We start from the raw sequence: 27,487 nt of genomic DNA, 5'->3' as shown, positions 1-27,487 counted from the left end.
ATGGCGTCCTGACCAATTTGCATATTACCCTACCCTATTATTAGTATAGAAGCTCTTATGCCTTTAGTACTTTTTTTCTATTTAGAAAAGGCTTTACTCATTCCAAGATTATTTAATTTTTTTTTTTTTTTTTCATGTTTTGCTTTAGTAAAGAAAAAGGATTTTACAAGAAATAAAAGAAGATGGTGATGGTTGGGATAGTCTCAGAATTCACTGGTGTTTAAGGTTTCCTTCAGTTCTGAGATTATTATATTTTTAATCCTAATCAGAGGACATGCGTATTTATTTGAGAGTAACATCAATTGGTTGCCTGAAGGTACATCTTCCTTAGGACATCCAATAGGAGTAAGTCTACATTTAATGGAGCCTCCCTAAAAATCACATAATAAATCCTATAAGTCCTTTTTTGACAACTTCTTACTAAGCCATCCCAGTTCTGCCATGTTGTGTATTTTTCCTCTTTGCTTTGAGTCATTAATCTCAACTTTGTTCAATTATGTGTGTTTTTATAGCTGGAAGGCACTGACTCAGACAAAAGCAATCTTCTGTCCCTCTCTTCTCTTTTATCAGGTCACATTTCTTTGTTTTCTTCCATGTATAATCTATGCATTTATCAACATATCTATACTAATAAAATGGCAATATGCTAATTAGACTGGATTGACCAGACATCTTCCAGACATCCAACTTCCTCCTGGACAGTTAGGGGGTGACTAGGCCAGCAGGGGACCAGTTAGGGGGTGACCAGCCCAGCAAGCAGAGGCAGTTAGGGGTGACCAGGCTGTCAGGGGAGCAGTTAGGAGCCAGCGGTCCCAGATTGTGAGAAGGATGTCCAACTGCCAGTTTAGACCCTATACCTATGGGGCCTAAAGCGGCAGTTGGACATCCCCTGAGAGGTCCTGGATTGAAGAGGTGCAGGCTGGGCTGAGGGACCTCCCCCTGTGCATGAATTTTATGCACTGGGCCCCTAGTATAGTACTATTTATCTATACCTCCATAGTATATATCTTATTCCACACCCCTTTTAACTCAATATGTTATATCAATAAATTTTTTCCATATTAACACATATTTGAATGGAGCAATTTTCTAGCCATATTTCCTATTGAAGAACATTTCAGTCCTTTCTAATGTTTTGCTAATGCAAACAATGTTATAAAGAACATATCTGTGTGTGAGTTATTTTGCATGTGTGCAAGTGTATCTATAGGATGGATTCTTAGAAGTGAAATTGCTGAGTTACGGTTTATGTGCTTTTATAATTTTGAAATATATTTGCTCTTTGTCGTGCAAATTTACACTGAGAGCATTTGTTTCTTTATCTTCTAGTCAATCAAATGTGTTACCAAAATTTTGATTCTATGTTGCCTAAAAACATAAATATTAATTTTTCTTATCTTGTGTTAGGTTGGGTACCTATACATCTATTTTAAAAATCATCTATATTTCTTTTCTTTTTTAAAAAATCTATTTTTATTGATTTCAGAGAGAAAGGGAAAGGGGGAGAGAGCTAGAAACATCAATGATGAAAGAAAATTATTGATTGGCTGCCTTCTACATGCCCCCTATAGAGGATTGAGCCCACAACCAGGGCTTGTGCCTTTGACTGGAATCAAACCCAGGATCCTTCAGTCTGCAGTCCAACGTTCTAACCACTGAGCAAAACCAGCTAGGGTTACATTTTTTTCTATAAAATGTCTATTTATATTTGTTTTAATAAAATGTTCATATTTTCATTTGTAGGAAGTCTATTTATATTTTAAAAATCAGCTCTATGATATATGAGTTGTAAATATCTTTACTTTTTTAATTCTTATCTGTGTATTTTTTTTTGCCAAGCTTTATTTATTTTATTTTTTATTTAAAGTATGCTTTTATGCCCTCAGCTTTTTTTCCTATTTAGAAAGTCTTTACTCATTCCAAGATTATTTAAAATTGTTTTTCATAGTTTATTTTCCTAAAGTATTGTTTTATCTTTATACTTAATATTCAACTACTTTGGAATTTATTATTGAGATTTTTTTTATTCTAGATCTCTGATATTTTGAGTTCCTCACTACCAATTATAAATACAAATGCAGTTTCTTCAGATTATATGAATATACTAAATTCACCATGAGTTCAGCATAAAGAAAAACATTTCAAAATGGTTTGTATCTGAGTTTCAGGAATCCAATTGGAAATTTGGAAAATTTAGTCATCTAGTTATGTCTTCTATACAATACCAAACATATGATATTTTGATATCACTAGTCACAAGTACATAGATATAGCCAAAGCCAACAGACGGTCTGTATTGCTAAACTATGAACAGAAATATGCTCCAAATGGTTAGTTGAAAAAAATTATCAAGGGCATAAGGGATGTTGCAAATAATTATAAAGATGTGTTCTCCCACTAACATGGGGCATTTTTGAACCAGGGGTTCATCTCTTTCACCTACTTAAAAATACGCACACATATTAGTCCTCATAGGAAATTAAGGACTATGCCGTACCCAATTATAGGGACATTATTTTCTTTTAGTTTCATCTGTACTTTAAGATTAGGACATCAACTTGGTAGGTGTGAAGTCAAGTTGGATAAAAAGAAGAAGAAATGCATGTGTTATCCTGCTGATTTTCTTTGAGCAAGATTATTACATAATCCTGAGCAACACTCTGGCAGACGAAATGTTGTTATTTGTATAGTGGCATATCTTTTCTAGAGCAAAATTAACTTTTAGTCTTAGCTTATGAATGCAGTTACTTCAATTGATTTTTTCAAAAAGGAAAAACATTGCCTTTTGATTTTCATAGCTAGAAGTGAAGGACATTTGTTCAAAATGTGCCTTTGTTGATTGTGTTTTAAGTTTAAAGACTTTTTCTCCAAATAATATTTGTGGAGACATTAAAAGGAACCAGTTATTTCCTTGAATAGTTTACCCGTTCACATAAAATTAAAAGAGAATTACTTTCCATGCTTATTTTATTACCCTGCCCCCTTAACTTCTTATTGATCTTATATTTCTTTTTGATCCTAAGACTTCTGCTCTCATGTGTCCCTCTGGTCAGTAAAGCAAAACATGAGCAATTTGAAATTAGCCTTCCTTCGACTTGCTCTACGAGTATTTATGGGCAAGTATGTATAGGCAGTATACACAGTGGGTGAGAATCTTATGGGAGTTACTTAACTAAGTGTATTCCTAGAAAGAGCTGAGTGACTGAGGTTGTCTTTAGTTTGCCCATGGCTCTGTGAGGTGACCAGTATTTGGCCTTGGGAAAATCACATACACTTTCTCAGATTTATATAATCTCTGAGTTTACAAAATGAGAGGAACATGGGATCTCTAAGATTTTGATAGCCTTTCCTTTATTCTTATGTGGAAATGAATATATACTCAGAAAAACTGATTCACAGATTCCATTTCCATAAATACCAAAAGGTATGTTACTGGTAGGAAATCTTTTTTTTTTTACAAATCCTGATGTAATATTTTCATAGAGTGTATAAAAATCTGATAAGTCACACACATAATGATAAAGCCAGAATTAAATTTAGGCTTATTTGATTTGAGATTATGTGCCTTTAAGGTAGAAAGGGGGAGTCATCATAATACTTAGATAGAAGGGTCTTTGGGTAAAAGAAATGAGTTGATTCATGAAAAGAGCTTAAAGTAATGCTTAAAACACAGTTCTGTGTTGACGGTTGTTTTTGGTTGTTAGTCTCATCAGTAGGGGTGAGGATCCATGTTTACAAGGAGCTAATAGACAGTGGCCATTGTCACAGAAACAAAATTTTTAGTGCTGGCAGCTATTGTTACATGAAAGACTTTAAAGGCCCTTAAGCTGAGGGGTATTGAAGAGTACTCTAAATCAGCGGTTCAGAAAGTGTCTAGTCCTGGTACCACTGGTATCAGCATCACTTTGTAGAAATACACTTCTTTGAGCCTCACCCTAGATCTACTGAAACAGAATCTCTGGGCTGGACTCGGCAGTCTGTCTTGACAAGTCCTCCAGATAATTCTTATCACTGCAGATATAACTGGTGATTCTCCTCTGTACCTTGGGTTTGGAGTGTTCATATTTACTAATGAATGCAATCTCTGTCTTGGGAATGTCATACTTAGTTCTATGGGTACCTAATTCCTAACGGATTAGGGAAAGCAGGGATATTGAAAAAATATTGAATTTCAGACTTTGTAGCATCTCAAACATGTGTGGAATCTGTTCCTTTTTTTTTTTTTTTTTTTTTAAGAATTTGTTCCATTTTGACTTATTTTCAGGAGAGAGTAAGAATTCCATTCTAGACAGATGTGCGATCAAACATAGGCTTGGGGAATTATAAAAACATATATAATGATGTAAGTCAGTCTGTGCCACATCGTTTTATGTCTTGCAACTTTTACACATATTAATTCCTTTTGCTTGAAAGGACTTACCCAGTACTCGATTTCCTTTGTCTGTCTGAAGTCTTCCCCTGCTACCCCCTTCAACTGCCACTTCCACACAAAAACTCCACATTAATCACTCATTTTACTCTACTGTGCTTGAACCCTGTGTGTACTGCAATTCCTTATCTGCATTTATGTTTCCTCTGTTAGAGTATAACATCCTTGTTTGCCTTTCTGGCTGGTACAGTGATGGGCATTGTCCAAGATCCCAAAGTGGAGGACTACATATATGTTTCATTTAGCTGGCGCACTTGAGGGGGAAAATTAGTGCATTTTTGCAATGGATGCCCTACATTTTACTCTAATCTACATAGACCCTAAAGACTTTTAGGTTTGGGATATTTATAGCTCTCATACAATGTTTTTGAAATGAAAATAACTCAATAAAACTTCAAATGATGGGTACTAACTGCTTAAATATCACCAAATGTAAGGGAAAGAAGCTTGGACTGTGAGCCAGATGACCTGGTTTCCAGTGCAGGTTCTATCCTTCATTAGCTATATGATGTTGTTTAAGTCATATACACTTTCTTTTCCTTGTTTTTTTACTCTTTAAAATGAGGTGTTTGGAAAAAATTATCTCAAATATTCCTGACAGATCTGAAACTTGGACAGCTGGGGAAAAAACAAAAACTTGAAAATTTCTTTATTAAACACATTGCAAAAAAGGGAAAATAATTGTGAGAAGATGGTACAATAATTTTTGCATTGAATTGGAAGACATTAGTAAATTCAATCTGCATTAAAATACATATACAGAATTGGACCACATTTCAATACCATATTGCCACTACCTGGCCCAAGCTGCTTTTATCTTTGGACTTCTGCAGTAGCCTCCTGCCTTACCTCTTTACTTACAGTTTCCCCTTTCAGTCTATTGTTCACACAGCAGCCAGAGTGACCTGGTTAAAACACAGGTCAGATAAGTCAACAATCTGCTCATTCTCTTTCAACACACGTTATTAAGGATAAAAACCAAATTTCATCTTTTTATTATTACTTTTAAAAAATATATTTTATTGATTTTTTACAGAGGAACGGGAGGGATAGAGAGCTAGAAACATTGATGAGAGAGAAACATTGACCAGCTGCCTCCTGCACACCCCACCAGGGATGTGCCCACAACCAATGTACATGCCCCTGACAGGAATCGAACCTGGGACCCCTCAATCCTCAGACCAACGCTCTATCCACTGAGTCAAACTGATTTTGGCAAATTTCATCTTTTGACCAATGTTTTTTTTTATAAAACCCACCCATCACTTAGCCAGATTGTTCTCTCTCCTCTTTTGACTAGCCTGCTACCTGTTCTTCCAACACACCATGCTGTTGGTACCAGCTATCTCCTATGCCTACAATGTTCTTCCTCCAAATATCGAAATTTTCTTTATATTCTTACTCAAAAGTGATGCTTTTTTTTCTTCATGTAGGCCTTTTATGGTTAATCTGTATCAGTTTCAATCCCTATCTTCAACACTTCACTCCCCTTAGCAATTGGAATCTTCCCCTTCAGAACACTTATCACTAATATACTTATTTATTTTATTAGAGGTCTGTTGCAGGAAGATTCCTGCAAGAATTGGGCTTCCTTGGGCCTATTCCTGCAAGAATTGGTCTTCCTGCAGCTGGAGCAAAGCAGAGAAGAGAGGCTTCAAGTGGTAGGCTGATTATGGCTGGCTTCTGGCTTCCCTCCCATCTTGGCTGCCTAGCTCCCTCCCTCCTATCTCCACTGCCTTGCTCTCTCCCTTCCTGCTGCCTCAGTCCCTTCTCTGACACTTTACTCCTTCCTGCAGTGCTTGGCTTCCTTCTATGCTGTCTTCAGTCTTCACTCCAGGCCTGCATATGCAAATTAACCACCATATTTGTTGGGTTAATTTGCATACTTGCTCCTGATTGACTGGTGGGCATAGTGGAGGTATGGTCAGTTTGCATGTTTCCCTTTTATTAGTGTAGGAGATTATGTCTTTTCTCTTCTAAAATGCTCTCCATATATATTCCACAGTTTCCTCATTCTGTGCTTGTTTATGTTATTTTTTCCACTGATTCTATCATCTAAAAACAAAATGAACTGCCTTTTTTTTTTTTTTTTTTTTTAAGTTTTTCTGATTTCTTTAACCAGAAGTCCTGCTTTTTCCTTTGCACAATGATTCATCTTTTAGGATATTTATGCAATTTTCCTTGTATGTATTTATTATGTATGTGGGCTATTTGCATCATTTGGGTTACACAATTCTTAAGGACATTGACTATGCCTGATTTATCTCTGAGTTGGCATGTAATAAGGTCTTACCATTTAATATAGGTAGGTTAATTCATAGTAGCAATACTGTAATCAGCCTATCATTTAAATTGAAAGGCTAAAATAAAATAGAAACTCCAAAGGAGCAGGAAGTTTTGTCTGTAATTTACACTTATGGTAGTGCGTGGCACATAGTAGGTATTCAGTACCTGTTGAATAAATGAATGGAATTGAATTTGCAGAACAATCCCAATCAAAAATAAATGTAGCCCTAGACAGTTGCCTTGTGGACAGACCATCAGCCTGTGGATTGAAGGGTCCCATGTTCGATTCCAGTCAAGGGTACATGTCTGGTTAGCAGGCTTGATCCCCAGTAGGAGGTGTGCAGAAGACAGCCAATCAATGATTCTCTCTCATCATTGATGTTCCTGTCTCTCCCTTCCTCTCTGAAATCAACACAAAAATGTATTTTTATAAAAGAATGATTTTGTTGAAAAAACACCCAGTTTGAAGAATTCATTAAAATTGGATCACATTTGCATTTTGTTTGAGAATTACAGACAATCTTAGAGAATTCGAAGTCTAAATAAAGTAGTCATTTTCCATTATGAAAACAGGAAGGCCATTGTATATGCTCCATTTGGAAAAGTGAACATTATAGCAATAAAAGTAAAAGAACACACTCTTGCTCTTGCACAGTATTAAATATACCTTCAAAGTGTTATGTGAATAGATATTCATGGTGATAATTACAGAGACATTTTCTAAAAGTACATAAATGGTATATTTACCCAGAGGAGAGGGAGATGTTGCTTCTTTTGTATTCAAGTAGGACAAGTAGCACAATTTAAGCTTATTTTGCAAGAATATATATATATATATATATATATATATATATATATATATATATATATATATATATTCAGGTACTTTAAGAATATATATATATGTTCAGGTACTTTAAGAATTAAAAAAAGTAGGGGAGGGAGGTTCTTGAAGTAATGGAAAAAGAGTATTAAATTTGAGTTGTAACGAGTTAGAGATAATTAAAAATCCCTCTGAAATTGAATTGCCTGATTCTGAGGCTCTGAGAGGTGAATTGATTTATGGTAAGAAAATTCATTTTTATTATATCCATATCCTGTGTTCCCTCCTCAAGTCATTGCTTGGAAGACTATACATATTTACCTACATTTTCCCACTTAATATAGATGGTAATGAATGGAAGTGTGATTTACTATATGCCGTTGGTTCACTGAGGCATTCAGGCTGTAGCCTCCAACTAAATAAGGGCTAGATCATAAGTTTATTCTCATATGGACCGGCATTTTCCAGTATATACTACTATAAAGTATAAAGGAAGAATTATATATTTTCAATAAGAGATTACTTAACCTATGAGTTTGGGGTAAATTATATAATAATGGTTAATTTTTACTGAGTATTTTCTAAGGGACTGGTAAAGGTCTGAAAACTTTATGAATTTTACTCATTTAACTATCACAATGATCCTCTATATCAGCTCCAGTAATCATTCCTCCTTTGTAGGTAAGTAAACCGAGGCACAGGAAGTTTAACTTATTAGCTCATAGTCACACAATTATTAATTGTAGACCCAGGATTTGAACTCAGTGAGTTTATTTGTTCTAGAGCTAATGCCCAGACATTACACACTCTATATTGAACCCCCAGTCTCTTTTCTGGTTAATATTTAGTGGATAAAAATATTCCCTAAATTATATCCCTGCATTCTTCTTACAACACTTTTAAAAAGCATTTATTTATAAAAAAATATGGTTGTTTATTTATAAAATATGGTGGTTTACTTTAGAGAGGCTAAACATTATACTTGAGAGGATTTTTCTTCAATATGCTTGATATATTTAAACTGTAAATTAATACATGTTTTAGATTAAATAGCCATTAAACAATCATTTTAAATATCTTAATGTGGTTTCCTGTTTCATATATCTCACTTGGGAAGTTTGAGGCATGTAGTATGTGTGTTTGTGTGTGTATATAAATATTCATGTATTATGCAGTAGGCTAGATAGAGTGGTACTGAGCAGGCAAGCATCCAGCCAAGATTTAGTGAGGGTGCACTTTGAACATCTGCTTTCCCTGGCACTGAGTCAGAAATGAGGAGGAAACCAATGTCAAAAAGTGTCTGCACAGCAATCCTAAGCCCACTCCATAGTATTATAATTTAGATTTAAAAATATTCTAAATAAAGCTTCTCTTTGTTCCTTCTTACTTAGGGATTGGCAGAAGACCTCATTTTTTCTTGTTCCTTTAGTGTATACCAGAAAACAGTACCGGTAAATGCGGAAGCAGTATGATGTGTGAATAGCCCATAGGGTTTTAGTGACAGACATTTATGGAAATTAATATGTATTTCTCAATTTACCAGCTGTATAAACTTGGTCCATTTGCTTAGCACTTTGAAGCTCATCTGCAAATTGGGAAATATGTGTAAAGACTAAAGTATATAACATTGCATTTACCCTCCAGGAAGGGAACACTTTGGAAAGTCTAAAGAGGAGAGATCTGTGCTGCTGAAATATGATCAATAATAATTTCAGGGGAAATGTAGGACTTGAGCAAAGCTTTGAATAATTATATAACAAGCCTTTTTGGCAACTTATATTCAGTTTCAGCACTCTTTTCTGTTCTAGGCCCAAGCTTCATATCTTTGGGGGAATTAGATAAAAGTCAAATTTAGATGCAATTAAGCCCCACTGCACTTGGAATTTCCCTCTGAGTGTGTTGGAATGAATACAGTTATATGTGGTCTCTCTTCAGCCCTTTGATTCTGCTGATAATCTGAGCAGGGGAAGTCCTACCAAGATACAAAGAAAGACATTCTATCTACCCATGTCCAAGTTCTCTAGAATAATGGTTCCAAGGGTTTTGCATATTAGAATCACTTGGGTACATTTGAAAACCCAAGGCCCAAGTCTTACTCCACATTAATAAAAGCAGAATTTCTGTAGATGGAATCCAGACATTGGTATTCTTTTAAAATAACACCAATGATTCCAAAATGCATTCAAGTGTAAGAACAGTGATTTCTTTTAGAATGCTGCTTCCCATATTTTTTGTGTACATCAGAATCACCTGGAAGGCTTGGTAAACTGATTTGGCAGACTTATCCCCAGAGTGTCTCTTTTAGTACGTCTGAGTGGGGGCTGGAGAGTTGGTATTTCTAACAAATTCACAAGACCGTACATTGAGGACCACCCATCTAGAACCCTGCTTCTCAAACCTTAAGTGCATGGTAATCATCTAGGGATCTTGTTAAACTTCAGATTTTGTTTCAGTAGGTCTTAAATGTTGCCTCAGATTCTGCCTTTCCAGTAAGCTGCAAGGGAAGCCTACTCTGCCTGGACTAGGCTTTGAACCACTGGCTGGTCAGGATTGGTAAGAACCAGCATTACCTCAGAGCTTGTTAGAACTACCCCAGAACTACTGAATATAAAATAACTTTTGACAATAGGGCCCTTTGGAATCATCTGAGGAGGTTTTGTAGTTGTTGTTGTTTAATTGGTGCTTAGGTTCAACTCTGACGACATTCATTTAGCCTAGATGGTATGGTTCAATGGTTGAGCATTGACCTATGAACCAGGGGGTCAGTGTTCAATTCCTGGGCAGTGCACATGTCTGGGTTGCAGACTTGATCCCCAGTAGGGGGTGTGCAGGAGGCAGCTGATCAATGATTCTCTCTCATCATTGATATTTCTATCCCCCTCTCCCTCTCCCTTCCTCTCTGAAATCAATAAAACTAGTGATTTGTTTTGTTTTTAATATGCTTATTTAGTTGTTGTGGGTGTGGTAAGGCATCAGAACTTAAAAAAAAAACAGCAAAAAACTTTGAGACAGAGTTATGCAATAAGATATTTTTTTAAAGTAGAGTGTAAATTGGTGTTCTTTTAGGAAATGTTTTGTGATATTTTATTGTAAAAGGATGCCCTCAAGCTGGAGACGACAAAGAAATGGCCAAGTGGTCCTCCTGTTTCTATGGCAGACATCACTAAATTTCCACATTCCTTGTGGCCTAGCCTCAAATGTTTTCTTACCACATGGTTTCAGACAGCTACAACAAAATGGCTGGGGTTTCACATACCACACTATATGAATACTTCGTCTTCATTAAGTAATGAAGGCCAACTCAGTTTTAGTTACTGGATTACAAAGATGATTCCCATACCACTCATGACTTCTAGCTGCTTCCAGAGCAGTTGGATATTTATATAAGACAAAACTTAACACAGAAAAATCACAAGATTTCAGAGAGGAGAGCAATCCCGCAAAACTGTGGTGCTCAGTGAGAGTGGATTTTAAATCGAATCTTGAAGAATAGGATCAAAGCATGTGACCTAAGATTTGGAGCACTGCATTTCAGATAAGGAGGAGCGCAAGCATCTAGCAGAGAAAACTCCTGCCCTGTTGGGGGAGAAAGAGCTGATTAGTTTGGATGAAGCAGAATTTATGTGGAAGCATCACAGGACCATGTTTTGGAACCTGGGGAACCAGTGAATGTTACTGAGCAATTGCAACTGAGTGATAGGTGAAATGTGATGCTTTGGAAAAAAAATAAATGTGTAACTAGGGATGTGTAACTAGAGATGATATGAAGGAGACCATTTTAAGTTAGAAAATAATAATGACAAAAATAATCATTCTATTTTTTAAAATTTTATTCCCCCCACCTCCATTTCTAAAAGATTTGTTCTTTTAAAAACAAATCTTACGACATGTATTTCAATGGAAATATTTTTGGATTGAGAATGATATATAGAGTGGGTCAAAAGTAGGTTTACAGTTGTTTGTGTGGAAGGTAATACAATAATTAATAAATAATAATATAAGGATAAACTGTGTTTTGCAAACATACAACTGTAAGTTCACTTTTGCCTCTTTGTATATATAATTAAATTGTGGGCAGCAAACCTTTCAGTGTCAATGCCAACATAAATTGAGTGGAATTATGAGTGTTTTCTTTGTGGTATTTCATTGACTTTCCGCTATTTAAATGTAATTGCTTATCACTTTTATATGCATATATTTTCTCATTTTGCTATTTAATGATAAAGAAGTACAAAGCTTTGGTTGAGCACATCTAAACCATCTTGAGCAAGTTTGTTTGTGTTTGTGTGTAATTTCAATAAAGAAGAACTAAAGATTTTATATTTTCTGGGTGGGACATTTTTACTTTAAGGCTTCAATGTATTTATTATAGTTCTATTTTTTCCTCAATTTCTTTATAGCTGCTTAGATTGTGGTTACTAGAATTTTACTTTTACTTTTTAAGAGCAACATTTTTTTTTCCTAGCTTTACAGACACCAGAACCTATGTTCACATCCGAGCTCTTTCTTGGTGGACTTAATGACCTTGAAAAAATCACATCTTTGAGCTTAATTGCCCATCTCTGTAAAGGTGGATTCAGAGTACATGTGTGGGGCTATTCTTTTATGATTTAGACTTTTACCATGGTGATTGTTGGTACTGTGTCTGCCTTTTAGACCACTGTATTACAAGTGTCTAGCACAACCTCTGCAGTATATGTGAATGATTTAATAAATAAACCTATTAGGCCACAGTGTCCATTTGGACAACATAACTTGTGAGGAAAGATTTGTGGAAGATACAGATCTAAAAGCTTAAAAACATGCAGTGACTTCTTGGTGGATGTTTTTGCCCATTGATCTTATGGACAGCACCTGTACTATTCACTGAGTTCTTGAAATGGACAGTGAGACAAGTCTGTTAAGATAAATTGGCTGCAGAGGATGAGTGATGAAAGGCATTTGCTTTCATTATCGATAGTGATATGCTTCATTTTTCATCTTAAGGTGAAAAGAAGAATCACATTGAATTGACTTGTTAATTATTCAAGTTTCTGAACCTCTCTGAAGCAACACAGGAAAGGTTATATGATGATATCAGGAGTAAAAGCCAATGGTAGGATTTCTTATACAGCTAAGGCTTTTTTTCACAAAAGTATCACCATGTTGCCCATTTTCGCTATGTAGAAAATCCACTATATTTGCTATTAGCCAATGCTTACAAGAATTTTTTTAATTCTCTAAGCCCCAAATCATTAATCCATTTCATAAGCCAGTGAATTCAATGCAGAAAATAAATCAGACAGTTGAATTATTTTGACCAGTTGTTTATAAAATAGGTCAGCGAGATTGAAAGTCACATAGCCAAATTATGTTGACTTTTTTTTTTACATCCTTTTCATTGCTTTACTTTACATTCAAAGTTGATTTTGCTCTCTGGGTCATAAATATATAAGCTGAAAGGCATTTCTGTCTTTTCTCCCATGGCATATTAAAGAATTCAAGTTAAAATATGACATAATGATACAACAGGTTTCCCTGCAATATACACCCTTTATGAATGCTCTAGAATTGGAAGTTTAACACCAGCTCCAACAACACCAACACCAATAATAATACTTTGCATTTTACTTTTATGGTTTAACAAGTGTTTTTTGAAAATATTTTAATTGACCTTTATAATGTCAGTGAAGCATTCAGAGAAGACACTAAGGGTCCGTGAGGTTACATTACTTTGTCACAAAGTTGTTAAATGTTAAGGGAAGAGATCATGATCAATAGCTCTGTCCTTTGGATTGATCTTCAGTCCTCATGCCAGTCTTGTTTCCTTGACTCAATAGCTAACGAAATAGGACAATCACCTTTCACTTAATTTCTGTAAGAAATGATGTTTTAGAGACTGGGCGGCGCCGACCCCGGCAACAGGCTGGAGCAGCGCGGGAGCCCGCGGAGAACAAAGGGGTGCCACAGGCCAACCTGCTGAGCTCCCAGGACAAGGAGGAAGAAACCAAAGAAGTTCTCAATGTGAAGAAATCAAGTGAGAGCAAATGATAGTAAAATTACTTAAGAAAGAATACAAAGAAGATCTTGAAAAATCAAAGACTAAGTCAGAACTCAACGCACCAGCCAACATTGCAACATAAATGCGTTTTGTTGTTTTTTTTAAAAAAAGAAAAAAAAAAGAAGAGAAAAAAAAGGGACAGAATGTTGGAACAGCGGCGACCAGGCCTAGAGTGGCCAGGCACAAGGCAGTGGCAGCTGGGCCCGGAGCAGCAGTGGCCAGGCCCCAGAACAGCAGCAGCCAGAACAAGAGCATCAACGGCCAGCACTGGAGCAGCCAGACCTGGGGCAGTGGCAGCCAGGCCTGAGGCAGAGGCGGCCAAGCCCAGGGTGGCCAGTCCAGGAACACCCAGACACGGAGTGGCTGGGCCCGGAGAAGCCCGGCCCAGAGCAGCCGGGTTGGGAGCAGCCAGGCCCAGAACAGCAGTAGACAACCACGAAGAATCCAGGCTGGGAGCGGCCAGGCCCGGAGCAGTTGGGTCTGGTGTGGCCAGGCCTGGAGCAGCGGCTGCCAGGCTAGGAGCGGCCAGGCCCGGAGCAGCAGCTGCCAGGCTGGGAGCAGCCAGGTCCGGAGCAGCCGGGTCTGGTGTGGCCAGGCCCGGAGCAGCGGCTGCCAGGCTGGGAGCGGCCAGGCCCGGAGCAGCAGCTGCCAGGCTGGGAGCGGCCAGGCCCGGAGCAGCCGGGTCTGGTGCGGCCAGGCCCGGAGCAGCGGCTGCCAGGCTGGGAGCGGCCAGGCCCGGAGCAGCCGGGTCTGGTGCGGCCAGGCCCGGAGCAGCGGCTGCCAGGCTGGGAGCGGCCAGGCCCGGAGCAGCCGGGTCTGGTGCGGCCAGGCCAGGAGCAGCGGCTGCCAGGCTGGGAGCGGCCAGGCCCGGAGCAGCGGCTGCCAGGCTGGGAGCGGCCAGGCCCGGAGCAGCCGGGTCTGGTGCGGCCAGGCCCGGAGCAGCGGCTGCCAGGCTGGGAGCGGCCAGGCCCGGAGCAGCCGGGTCTGGTGCGGCCAGGCCAGGAGCAGCGGCTGCCAGGCTGGGAGCGGCCAGGCCCGGAGCAGCAGCTGCCAGGCTGGGAGCGGCCAGGCCCGGAGCAGCCGGGTCTGGTGCGGCCAGGCCCGGAGCAGCGACTGCCAGGCTGGGAGCGGCCAGGCCCGGAGCAGCCGGGTCTTGTGCGGCCAGGCCCGGAGCAGCGGCTGCCAGGCTGGGAGCGGCCAGGCCCGGAGCAGCCGGGTCTGGTGCGGCCAGGCCAGGAGCAGCGGCTGCCAGGCTGGGAGCGGCCAGGCCCGGAGCAGCCGGGTCTGGTGCGGCCAGGCCAGGAGCAGCGGCTGCCAGGCTGGGAGCGGCCAGGCCCGGAGCAGCCGGGTCTGGTGCGGCCAGGCCAGGAGCAATGGCTGCCAGGCTGGGAGCGGCCAGGCCCGGAGCAGCGGCTGTCAGGCTGGGAGCGGCCAGGCCCGGAGCGGCCGGGACCGGAGCAACCGGTCCCAGAGCAGCCGGGTCGGGTGCGGCCAGGCCTGTAGCAGCAACAGCCAAGTCCAGAGCAACTAGGTCGGGAGCGGCAGTGACCAGACCCGGAGCAGCTGGTTGTGGAACGAACCAGAGCAACAGAGGCCAGGCCCGGAGCAGCCAGGCCCGAAACAGCTCGCTCCTCGCCTGTACCTGCCCACGGCTGCCTCTCAGACATGGCTGGAAACTTTTGCGGGAACTTGAGGGTCTGCTGAATCAAGTGATGAAGGCTTAGATCTGGATGTGTTGAGTTAGTATAGCGCTGGGGTGTTGATCTGTAAGTGCCTTGGGTGGGGCCTGGATGAGGCTGGTTGACCTATTTGGAAATGTCTTTTGTGTGAAGTGTATCATTGGGCATGTGGAGGTATTATTGATATGAGATAATGCTAAGTAACAGATTTACTATCTGAAAAGGGATTTACTATCGGGGAAAGGGAGGGAGGAAGAGACTGAACATAAACTGTGCACCTATGGATGAGGACAATGGGGGATGGGGAGGGGGTGGAGGGTGGGGTGGGAACCTGGTGGAGGGGGGAAGAAATGAGGAACCTTTGTAATAATATGAACAATAAAGATTGATTTAAAAAAAAAAAAAAAAAAATAGAGAATTAAAGTTTAGTGACCACACTGTTTAGGCTTCTACTGTACAATGCACTCTGGATGAAATATTTCATATTCTTGAATTATTAGTTTGCAGGGAGACTTAGGCAAACACATTAATATGAAAAAGCAATGTGATAAATGCTATGTATGGAATGCTATGGAATTAGGATGAGGGAACAATTAATTTGCCTGACTGTATTATAAAATTGTTGTTATAAAATGTTCTCAGGGATTATTCATACAAAATAATGGAGAAAATACATTGAAATGTATCTATCAAGTTTTTAATTAAAATACTTTATTATTTCCCAGATTTAATAATTTTTATGATAGCTTCCAGCTTTAAAAATTTTAATATTTTGTGCCATAATTTGTATAACCACTTTCTTATTGGATTTCATAGCTCAGACTATCTCCCAATTGTTGACTGTTCTTTAAGATCATTTTCCTACTGAAAGCAGAGAGGGAGAAAAAAAATTGACCTTAGTAAATGATAAATAATTGACAGAAATAAATATTATTTTCATGACTAATGGAAAATAATTTGAGTAGCCTATGCATATTATTATAAATATTATAGTTATAAATGGTTTTGATAGAGACTATAGGATTAAAGGGGAAAACAATATGGTATCAACTTTAGGATATAATATCATTTACACTCTAATGAAATATCTTTATTGAGACCATTTTGAAGTAAGGAAAATTACACTGAATTTTCAAGATGATCTGACATTGGGAGTGCATAGATTTTAACTACCAATAGTTTCATTTTCTCTCAGTATTTTCCACTATAAATTTACTTGTGTTTTTAGTGGGTCATAAAATGCATTTTTTCATTGCCTATTCAGCAAATTCAACCCAGAATTTTATAATACAACTACACTTTTATAGTGCTTCATTATTACAAACAATAAGGAGCTTGCCCTTAGAATTTTCTTAGAAAGATGCTGGATTTACCTGTTGAAAAGAAGGTTTTACCAGTTGGCATGAACTTTTTTCTCCTTCTCTTCCTTCTTTGCATCTTTATTGGTTGTCGCATTAGGTACTTTCTGATGTTCTTTGGATTGTCACCATATTGTCACTGGAATAACTTTTGTGGATAATGGTAGGCAGGTAGAAATAAAGTTGAATTATAACATAGCATTTTTACAAAATACTTTTTTTCCTGGTTCAATATAATTGTACAAGATGTCTAATATCTTGGGTGTAACAGATTCCCCAAACTTTTCCCTTCTTTTTCATTCCCACAAACCTGAATCCCCTTACACAAACACACACACACACACACACACACACACACACACACACACAGACACACACACACTGGCCCCATACATCCTATGTTCATATCCTCTCAAACTTAGTATCATGTAGGGTTCTGCTTTCTCTTTAAATTCCACATTTGAATATATACTATGTATGGAAAATGTTCTCTTCAGTTTTTTTTCCTTTAATGTAGGGGTGTCGAACTCAATCAGAGAAGGGGCCAAAATCTAAAATCCAGCCTAAATCGCGGGCCGAATGGTTTACTGAACAGTCATAAACTGACAATGTCATAAACTGACAGCGGAGTGCAGTGATGACAGCGCGGTGCGGGCCACATTGCAAGGCCTGGCGGGCTGGATTTGGCCCGCGGGCCTTGTGTTTGACACATGTGCTTTAATGCTTAATTATGGAAATGTGACCTAGAAAAGCTGTAAATAAGAAAGCTTAAAGAGAAACCACTGCTGATTCATTATTTATTTGGCAAATATTGAGTAGTGACTTCTATGACCAAGATGCTATATAAGGCAATAATAGTACAAGTTTCTAGGGCCTTCACTTGCCCACAGGATAGTAGGAGTCTCAGAAAGATTTATAAATGGAAGCAATTCCTCACAGACCACATATGTTGGATACATCTATTTCCATGGCCTAAATATGACATGTGGCATATAGTAAGTGCTCAATAATGATAAATGATAAATCAGGGCCATTATCAAAATATTTACAAAATTCTATATGAGAGTTAAATTAAGGCCATGGAATTTTATACCAAAGTTTAAGATGACACTTTTTGATCCCTTTATTTATCCACTTTGTACACAAAATATAAGATAATATTTTATCTCTGAAATAAATTGAAGTAGTCATATATCTAGTATATTTTAAAAGTGACATTTTGCATATCAGAATGCCTGGCACGATGCCTGAAAACAGAAGTAGACATTCAGGTAATATAATGTCTTTAGTTTTTTCTTTCCCATTTGTTACTTTCATTCTCTCCCTTCACTTATATTTAATTCTGAGATGGACTTAAGTGTTATGGATCCTAAAATTTGTATACTTTGTGAGATCCTTTTTGAAAAATAAATATAGTATGGTGGAATGAAAGTTTGGTACAAAACTGAGTAGGGTAAAAAAAAATCACAATAACTACATTTTAAAAGCTGAAAGCTATTACAAAGATTATAATATCTGGAGAAATACTAAATATTTTAACTATTTGATTCATTTCATTTCTTTTGCCTTATTTTGCATTTATATTCTGTGAACACACCTCTTCATCTTTTAACAATTGTAGATAAGATTCATGAAGCACTTCAGTATGGTAGGTCTTAAAGGATGAAAAGAGTTGACCAAATTTAGAAATGGGAAAATAGTTTATTTCAAGAGAGCATAAAATAAAAAAGAAGAAGATCAACCTAGTTAAAGGTCAAGGGGGAACTTAGCAAATGGAAAAATCTCTTAAAAGCTGGTTAGAGTGGATGAAATGAGTGACAGGTGATAAAATAGAATATTGGCTTGGAACCAGGTTGCAAAGTGCTTTGAGCACCAAAGTGAAGACTTTGAATCCATCTTGTAGACATTGGGGGATCCATCGTTTGAGGTTATAAGAAAAGGAATGGTAGGAGTAGATGCAAGGTACTTGAATGGTGTATCTCAGTTACATGAGCTAGGGCCTGGCTTTGAGGATGAAGAGAAAGAATGGAGACTTAGGAGGAATTCCCACTGAGTAGTGAAAGGCTCCAGTTGGGTTAGAGTCAGTGTGCTACAATGAAGAAAAATAGTAGGCAAGGGGAAGCCACTTTCCATTTTTCAAGATTTTAGGAGGCAGATGTAGACCCTCCCAAAGAGAACAGTTTGTAGCTTTTACTACTAAAAAGTCTAATTACAAGTTGGTTTTTGAACTGACTTTTTAAATGAACTTGTTAAAACATTTCCCAAAGCACAGTATCTAAAGTCATTGTCACCTTGTGGTTCATATAAAACTTTCACTCAAGTGTTTGTCCCTGCCTGGCTTGAGTAGTTTTCTCACTCTCATTAGATAGGTAAAGCTTCATAGTTGCTTTTCTATTTCTGTTTCAGCTAAAGGAACCAATGTTCCTGCTTTTTCCCTGATAAATCTTTACCTTGGAAAGACATTATGTACAATTTTGGATTTTACTACTTTCCTCATAAGAATAATCATTGAACTTGGTATTTTCTAGTGGGTGTGATTATTTACAATGCATAAGTATCTTACACTAGTTTGTATATTTCCTGCTAACTCTGCTTTCATTACCAATCTCTATCAGTTAGGATTAGGATTAGGATTAGCTCGGTGTTGCACAGACTTATTTTCCCACATAAATGGCAGACCTGGGACACTGAATGTGTGACTAGTGCAACTGTTCCACAAACTGCTTGGAGATCCAATTCCAATCCAGCTCGGCTACTACCACTCCCTTAGAAGTAGCCCTTGTTCTCATGATCTAGGATGTTCCAGCCACCACATTGTTTAAGCAACAGCTAGGCAAAGGGTTGAGATCAGGGCAAGAGACACTTATGAGTTGTCTTTAGGAAAGGAGGCTTCATGCATACAGAGACCCTCTGCCTACATCTTATTGGCTAGTTCTGAGTCTGTAGCCATAGCTAGCTGCAAGTTATGTAGGGAAATATCTAAATCATCCATTATTTTGCAAGAGGGTAAGAACAGTTATTAGGAGAAATTAAACTCGAAATGGAAGAAGGGGAGAATAGGATATTTTGGACATGTAACCTCATTAAAGAGCCAGATACACTTTGTTCAGATGGTGTTCTACCCAGGTTATCTCTTTGAACCTGTTTGCCCTTCTAAAAATTAGGATGATCATTCTGTCTTGAACTCTTCTTAGTGTTTGTGGTGGCAGGTCAAATACAATAATAGATTTATAAGCACTTTGAAAATTGTGTTGCACAAATATAAAGCATTGTTTTTTAAAATACTAAATAACCTTCTGAATATAAATTCAATATTACTAGAGTGATATATGAATTTTTTCATCAAACCCTATGCTAACCTTATTTGACAATTGGAAATTATATATTAATGACAAATAACTCAAAATAATAAGAGAGACCACATCTCTGTTTATAAAACATTTTCAAGAATATGATGATGCATTTTATTGTTCTGTTAGTTTTGTGCAGTGAGGATTAGTATGCCCATTTTATAAACTGAAAAACTAATGCAGAGTGGTTAAATGTTTAACTCAACATCATGCAGCTTCTGAGTGGTGGGTTTAGAGACTATGTTGTCTGAAAGTCTCACACATTTTTGTAATCTTGCTTCTTGAATCCTTTTATGCCAACTTCTTGTTGCCCATTGGGAAAGTCCAGATCTCTAAGATTAGAATGCCAGAGTCTCCGTTATTTATCCCTACTTTATCTACATGGTGTTCTTTTCCATTTCTTCCCAATATGATATAAATCCTCCAATCTGTCAGTCCCTTCCTGTACACACCCATTACCCTGCAGAGCCACCTAATTTACTGCCCCACTAAATGTTCTTTTGTCCCTGGCTCACTCAACTGCTGTGCTTTCTTTAGGTGTCAACTCAGGTCCCATCTTCTGTGTAAGACATTTCCCGATTACTTCATTCCACACAGACCTTCCATTTTCCTGAACTCTGTAACACAGGGACTATATATATAGAATGCATATATTACATTTAATTATAGACATAAATTATACACCGTATCAGATGATTCCATATGTCTTAGCTTTCTTTCCCCAATGAGACCTTAAGGTCTTGTACTCCTTAAGTTATTTCAGTAGCACAAGGACAGTGGTGAGAGCAAAGGAAGAAGTCTGGCATTTGTTACAAAGATCGTACTTGATTAGCAATTTTTACTATGAACATGTTCCACTATTGAAAAAAATGTGGTTTAAATTATTTGTTAAAAAACAAACATCTTATATTACGTGGTTTGAATATTATTCATTTTGCAGAGGGGAGATCTTGAATTCTCAGATCCAGGTGGGGGCCTTAGAAACCTTCTAATGTAAAGCCTTCATTACAGATGAGTTTATGTGGTTTGCCTGGAACCACATAGTGGTAGTGCAGAGACAAGAAGGGTGAGTTGGCCACACCCTTAGACATTCATTCTCTTCCCCTCTCCCTCTCCTCTTCCTCTTCCTTTCCCTCTCCATTTGGGTTCATAGTTTTTAATTCCCAAAAGAGTTATCTTACAAGCGAGATGATTTATTCAAAGGTCACTGATCCCTTTCCTCTGTCTTTTTCCTTTCTAGCTCTCTTCAATCTAATTCCCGTGGGCCTGCGTGTGGTGGCCATCCAAGGGGTGAAGGCCAGCCTCTATGTGGCCATGAATGGTGAAGGCTATCTCTACAGCTCAGTAAGTCCCTTTTCGTGTGTGTGTGTGTGTGTGTGTGTGTGTGTGTGTGTGTGTGTGTATGTTTTTAAACTGGCATTGGAGTGACCATCATTCCATTATTTCAGGGGGAAAAAGTGGCAGTTGACATAATTTTATATTCTCTGAGCCAGTATGTCAGGGTTATTATGAATATTTTATAATTCAGAATGTTACAAATGTTGTCCTGTTGAGAAAGAGCTAGTTGCTTTTGTGCAATGTAAATTCTCTTCATCTAGTTTCCACTTCTGGAGGATAATCTATTTTTTGAATTTTACCTTTCTGATTAATATAAGAGGTGAGTCATTTTTCCTTTCTCCTGTTGCCTCTTCTTCAAGCACAGAGGATGGTTTGGGAAGCTATATTCTTCAGTTTGTCTGGGAGTCTTCTCTGTCGACGGAGGAAGACTTTTGAAAATAGATTATGCTTCTGTTGTATTTAATAAAATCTGTGCAGTACCTAATGGGTCAGCTTCCTGGGGTAACTGGTCACTTTGAAGGTAATGTGAATACGTGCGCTGAGCTCTGGTTTAAGGGCTGGGACATTTAAGTTTAATTTGCATTCAGTTACTCTGAAGTTATCCATTTGGGCAAATTGCCTCCTCTCTTTGAATGAATTTCTGACCTTTAAAATAATGTTGTCTAATGTTATTTTTAAATCTGAAGTTGATAAAATTAGGTAACATCAGTGGCTACATTATCAGCACTGACATGTTATAAAGAAGTTAATGATATTCTGATGCCTATCTCAATCTCAAGATAATAATTTATGCATTGAGAGAGAATGTGGCTGCACGGAACTTTGTGTATATATAATTTCTGTTCTCTTAAAAGGGAGTTGTCTATTTGTAGTTCAAGAAGAAATATCCTTGAAAATCATGGTTACAGATTTCCACTCTTACTTTTTGTGTTCTCAGTAAATAACACCAGGTTATTCAGGAAGTTCACTTATGCCTACAAGATACTAAATCAATTATTGGATAACTGCCATTAAACTTTTTCAGTTAAATGAATCTCTGGTATATTAAGCTTGATATTAGTAATATATCTGTCATTCATAGGAGAATTTGTTTTTAGAATATATTTTTTATTGATTTCAGAGAGGAAGGGAGCGGGAGAGAAAAACATCAGTGATGAGAGAGAATCATTGATCAGCTGCCACCTGCACACTTCATACTGAGGATTGAGCCCATAACCCAGGCATGTGCCCTGACTGGGAATTGAACCGTGACTTCCTAGTTCATAGGTTGATGCTCAACCACTGAGCCACACTGGCTGGGCCATATTAGAATCCTTAAAGTTACTGTTTTACTGTTCAACATATTTAGATCTAAATATGCTTTTATATACTAGATGTATACATATACATTTTTTAACAGTTTCTACTCAAAACAATACTTAAAGGTAAATATATATTTTGGTCAAAACAGTGGGCTCTCACTCTTGGTGTGCCATAATTCTAACAGTTCTTAATGTCCAGTTATTGTGAGTCTGTGCTTTAAATGTAAAAATGAAAATAAAAAAAGAAAGATAACAGGCTTTTATTTAAAATAATTTTAGTTTCTTAAACTTAAAAAAAAATGAATGTATTACAAACTAAAGCATGGAGATGATCCTAGGATAATATGATTTAAGGATTTAATCAGTCATCAATCAGGTCAACAGCTAAAAGTAGGGTATATTACGCTCATATTTATATTTAGAAGGTGATTATTTATTTATTTATGAGGCTGTAATTCAGGTTGTAGTTCCATAGAAGCTGTAGAGTTTATTTCTCTGGACCAGAGTAATTTCCAAAGGTCTGGGAGAAGGAAAAACACAGAGAGTCTGGCAGTGGTAGTATAGGCAGGAGGCACTTGTATAAGATCGTGTGTGTGTGTGTGTGTGTGTGTGTGTGAATGTGTAAGAGACGGAAGTGTGGAGGGGTCACCCTTTTGGATGCAATCCCAGAGTTCCTGGGAGGAGGCTGGGTTTTCAGTGGGAGATGACTAACCTTTATACTCTGCAGCATTTTCAGAGATTCATGGGTTGAGCTCATCAGAGGAAATTTTAAGAAATTCTTGCCAAGAGAATCATACTGTAGGTGCTTTTTTTATTTTTTGTAAAGGAGCTAATAATGCCTTAGTAAAGCCAGTAGTCAGCTGTTGCTGAGTTACCTGTTTGAGGTACCTAGAGTTTCAGTTTTCCTCTTCACTTAAATGAAACCTGCCTTATACCAAGAATTGCAATGCTTTTCCCTTGGTCCTGCCAGGCTACTGGGAGCAGTTTTCCTGTATAAGCATGGCATCACTGGCATTAATCATCAGGCCTCCTCCTTTCAAAATCACCCTCTTTCTGGATAGGACCAATAGGAGTAAATGCTGAATTTAAATTTTAAACAGAGGTATAGGTCTAAGATACTGTAATAGGGTTAAAATGGACCAGTATGGGGGAGGCAGACCTGAAAAAGAACTGGGTGTCAAGGCTTTATCAACTTCATACTGCTGCTGTCTGTGCGGTTTGCCTCAGCAGGAGAGCACTAATGCAGCCAGGAGCCCTGTAGTGAGTTAAAGCAGGCTGTTAACATAGGCTGTTCTGGGTGTTTTTGTATATATTGAGTTTTGAAATTATTTGAAAAGCAGTTTCCTACTTTATGTGAAACAGTGTAGTTGGGCATACCAGGAAAGGCCGATGGGGAAGGAGAGAGGGCTGTGTGACCCAAGATGTCCTAGAGAAACATACAGAGCATTCAAAAGAAATGCACAAACAGTATCATTTATCTAGTGCCATTTACCTAGTTTGTATTCATTTTTAGACATGAATTAATTCCCTTCTTACTTCTAACTTTCCTCTCACCAGGAGAGAGAAAGACAGAGTGATGTTAGGAAATGTAAAACTAAACTTTAAAGATCCATTCTGGAAAATGTATTTTTTAATAGGTGACTTTCATCTTTATGTATTTAATAAGATTGTTAATGCATCCGTATTTGTTTGTATCATTATAGTTTTTTTTTGCTTCCATATTTTTCTTTATTTCCTTACATTATTGAAACATTTTTTAAATTTTTCTGCTACTTTGTAAAGGAAGGTTATAATTCTACCTCTTTAATGATTTACCCTTATTTTTAACATGCACACACACATAAGTGGATAGTTTGCTAAATATTTTCAGTGTTTCTGTTCTTCCATACAGCTGACAGATCTGAGCATGTTTTCTTGCTCAGTGAGCACCACCACCCTTCTTGGCAATTTGATTAGTTATACTTTAAAATGAAGTCATATGCACGATAAGTTATTATTCTACAGCTCATAGTTAAACTTAATCATGATAGGTTATTATTCTATAGCTGATAGTTACACTTGCCGATCTTTAAAAAAAATTCTATGCATATCATTTTTGTTTCAGTTTGTCTGTATCAAATTTGGCCCCTCTGAGTTTTCTTCTAACTGAAAACTTTGCTTTGTGTGCTAGGGTTCACTTCATTCTGCTTCCAAGAAAATGGCTTCCTTTCACCTTTCCTCTTGAATTGTAGTTCAGATAGTTATACAATTAGAACTGGACCAATATTTATATACGGCCTTGACTTCTGGCATGTTACTGACCATGCCAAGTGTGCTTCCAATTTAATATATTTTTTATTTCCTTGGTAACCTACTAATATATGGGAAATTTAAAAGGTGTTTTTTTCTTTATACATAATGTTCTGCAAGTTCTCTATAATAATATTTACTTGTGAATTTATTTTAATTAATTTTATTAGGAATTCAGCATTCCCTTCTAATTCAAAGAAACATAGTTCTTCCAGTTTGGAAAATTTAAACTCTCAACCCATATATGTTTTATTTATCATGTTTTCAGTCTCTTGTGCTAGCAATACTTAAATGACTTACATGGAAAACTTGCCAATTAATCTACTCTAAATGTTATGCCATCTGTTTTGTAATTTCACTACAATTTTCATGTTTGGATGTTTAATGGTTTCCATTTAATATTTACCTGTTCCTGATTTATTGCCTCCTATTTTTATTATCTGACTCTTTTAAAAAACATTCATGAACTCATTTATCTTTCTGAGCATTATTATAATACTTTGTCAGACTTTTCCATAAGGTTAATTTCTTTTGTAATGAATTCATGTTTCAATTGTGGATTTTGTTGGCTGCCATTTTTAGAAGTGGATTCAGATTATGTTAGAATTTAGAATGAGTTCTCCACGTGTTTGGAATTTTGATCTGCAGGCACATATATCTCCCTCTTTTCCTGTCCAAAATCCATTTCTTCCTCTGAGGTCTGCTCTCACTTCTTATCCATGTTTTGATTGTCTCTATCCAGCCTTCAGGGGCTCTAGTTTAGAGTAAGATTTTAAGAGCTATTTCAAGGCTCCAAGTGTAACATTGGGGTTGGAGAAGGAGGCCAGGGCTAGGGTGAGGTTGGTCTAGGTCCTCTCATTGTGAGGCTACATCTATCATTGCTTCTTGCCTAAAGTAGTAACTGCATATTTTATTTAAGCCTTTTTAAAAGTTGGAGCAGGAAAAACGATCCCAGCTCCTAGTGTGCCATGGTAGCCTGCCTCTGGCTCTCTAGTGTACACAGAGGGCTTTTGTGGACATTGACTTGAGCAGAGCACAATTCTGGGTCACAGGCCTCCTTCAGGACCTGAAGCTCAGTAGGCCTGTAACTGGGACCTGCTCAATGCTTTGTGTTTCTAACCTATGCAGGTACTTAGCTTGCTTTTGTCATGGCTGTCATATAGGCCTTATATAGGGTGTCCCCCAGAAATGTATACACATATTTCGAATGATTATAAAGGCAGTGTGTATTAAATCACATGCTTCAACAGCTGATAGTTCAATTTTGAAAATGAAATGTATTTTAATAAAGTACATATATGTAATAAATTACATATTACATAAATTTGTTATATATTAGCCCTTTTATATTTTATTCATCATTGCTATCTGTTTGGAGCAGAGAAGATGCATTATAATTTGAACTCATGCCTCTTATTTGTTATTGTGATTAAAAAAACCCCCACATATTGTAAAATGTACCATCATCATCATTTTTACGTGTATGTTATGGTAGTGTTAACTATAAGCACATTGTTATATGACAGATCTCTAGAACTTTTCATGCTGTAAAACTGAAACTCTATACCCATTAAATAATAACTCGCTTTTCTATTTCCCTCAGCTTCTAGCATACACCATCCTTCTTTCTGTTTCTGAGTTTGACTACTTTAGATAGCTCAGATAGAATGAATTATGCAGTATTTATCTTTTTGTGACTATTTTATTTTACTTAGCATATTTTACTTTAAGGTTAATTCACTTGTAACAAATGACAGGATTTCCTTCTTTTAAAGGTGGAATATATTATTTGCATATACCACATTTTCTTTGTTAATTTATTTGCTGATGGACATTTAGATTATTTTAATAGGTTGGGTATTATGAATAGTGCTGAAATAAGCATGGATATGCAAATATCTGTTTGAGATCTTGCTTCTATTATTTCGGATATATAACAGAAAATGTAATTGCTAGATCATAAGATATTTCTATTTTTAATTTTTTTGAGAAACCTCCATACTGTTTTCTATAGCAGCTGCATCATTTTGCATTCCCATCAGCAAGTACAGTGTTGCAATTTCTCCATATCAACACTCGTTATTTTTAAATAGTTGTCATCCTAACAGGATTGAATAATATAGCTCATTGTAGTTTTGATTTCCCTAGGATTTGTAACTAGGCTAAAATTTTGGATCTTTTAATAAATAGTTTGATGCACTTAGCACACATATCACTGGCATTTCAGTGGCTAATGATTAAAATGTTTTGAAAAGGTTTATTTTTCTATGATTATTATTTATTTATTTTACAGACTAAAAACAATTATATTGATAATGTCTTAGACAGCCCGGGGCGGGAGGGGGGGTGTTAATCAAGCCAGGCCTAAGGATCCTACCCATGCAAGAATTTCATGCACCGGGCCTCTAGTAAACTAATAAATGTTTTATTTCAACTGAGGGACACACAAAGTTCAAATAACATGAACATGAATTTTTATTATTAAACACTCTTCTAATCCATTCCAATTATACTTGAAGCTAATCAGTGCTAAAATGACTTTTTAAAGTCAATCTATGTTCTTATGCATAAGTGATATTATAAGTTGTCATAAG

The 27,487-nt window shown here is 37.5% G+C and overlaps 1 protein-coding gene across 5 annotated transcripts in view; it reads left to right on the top strand.

The window, feature by feature from the left end:
* FGF12 (fibroblast growth factor 12) overlaps positions 1 to 27,487 on the top strand; it is a 504,156-nt gene that overhangs the window by 307,380 nt on the left and 169,289 nt on the right. For all 5 annotated transcript variants that reach the window (XM_084873520.1, XM_084873523.1, XM_084873524.1 and 2 more), the window contains one exon: positions 21,206 to 21,309. In XM_084873520.1, coding sequence (XP_084729646.1) covers positions 21,206 to 21,309 — 104 coding nt within the window. The remainder of the gene's footprint in view (positions 1 to 21,205; positions 21,310 to 27,487) is intronic.

The sequence above is a fragment of the Pipistrellus hanaki genome (genome assembly GCF_964339955.1).
Source record: "Pipistrellus hanaki genome assembly, chromosome: 2".
Taxonomy (NCBI): domain Eukaryota; kingdom Metazoa; phylum Chordata; class Mammalia; order Chiroptera; family Vespertilionidae; genus Pipistrellus; species Pipistrellus hanaki.
Note: the sequence above shows the minus strand (reverse complement) of the source record. Positions and strands in the feature narration are given on the sequence as shown.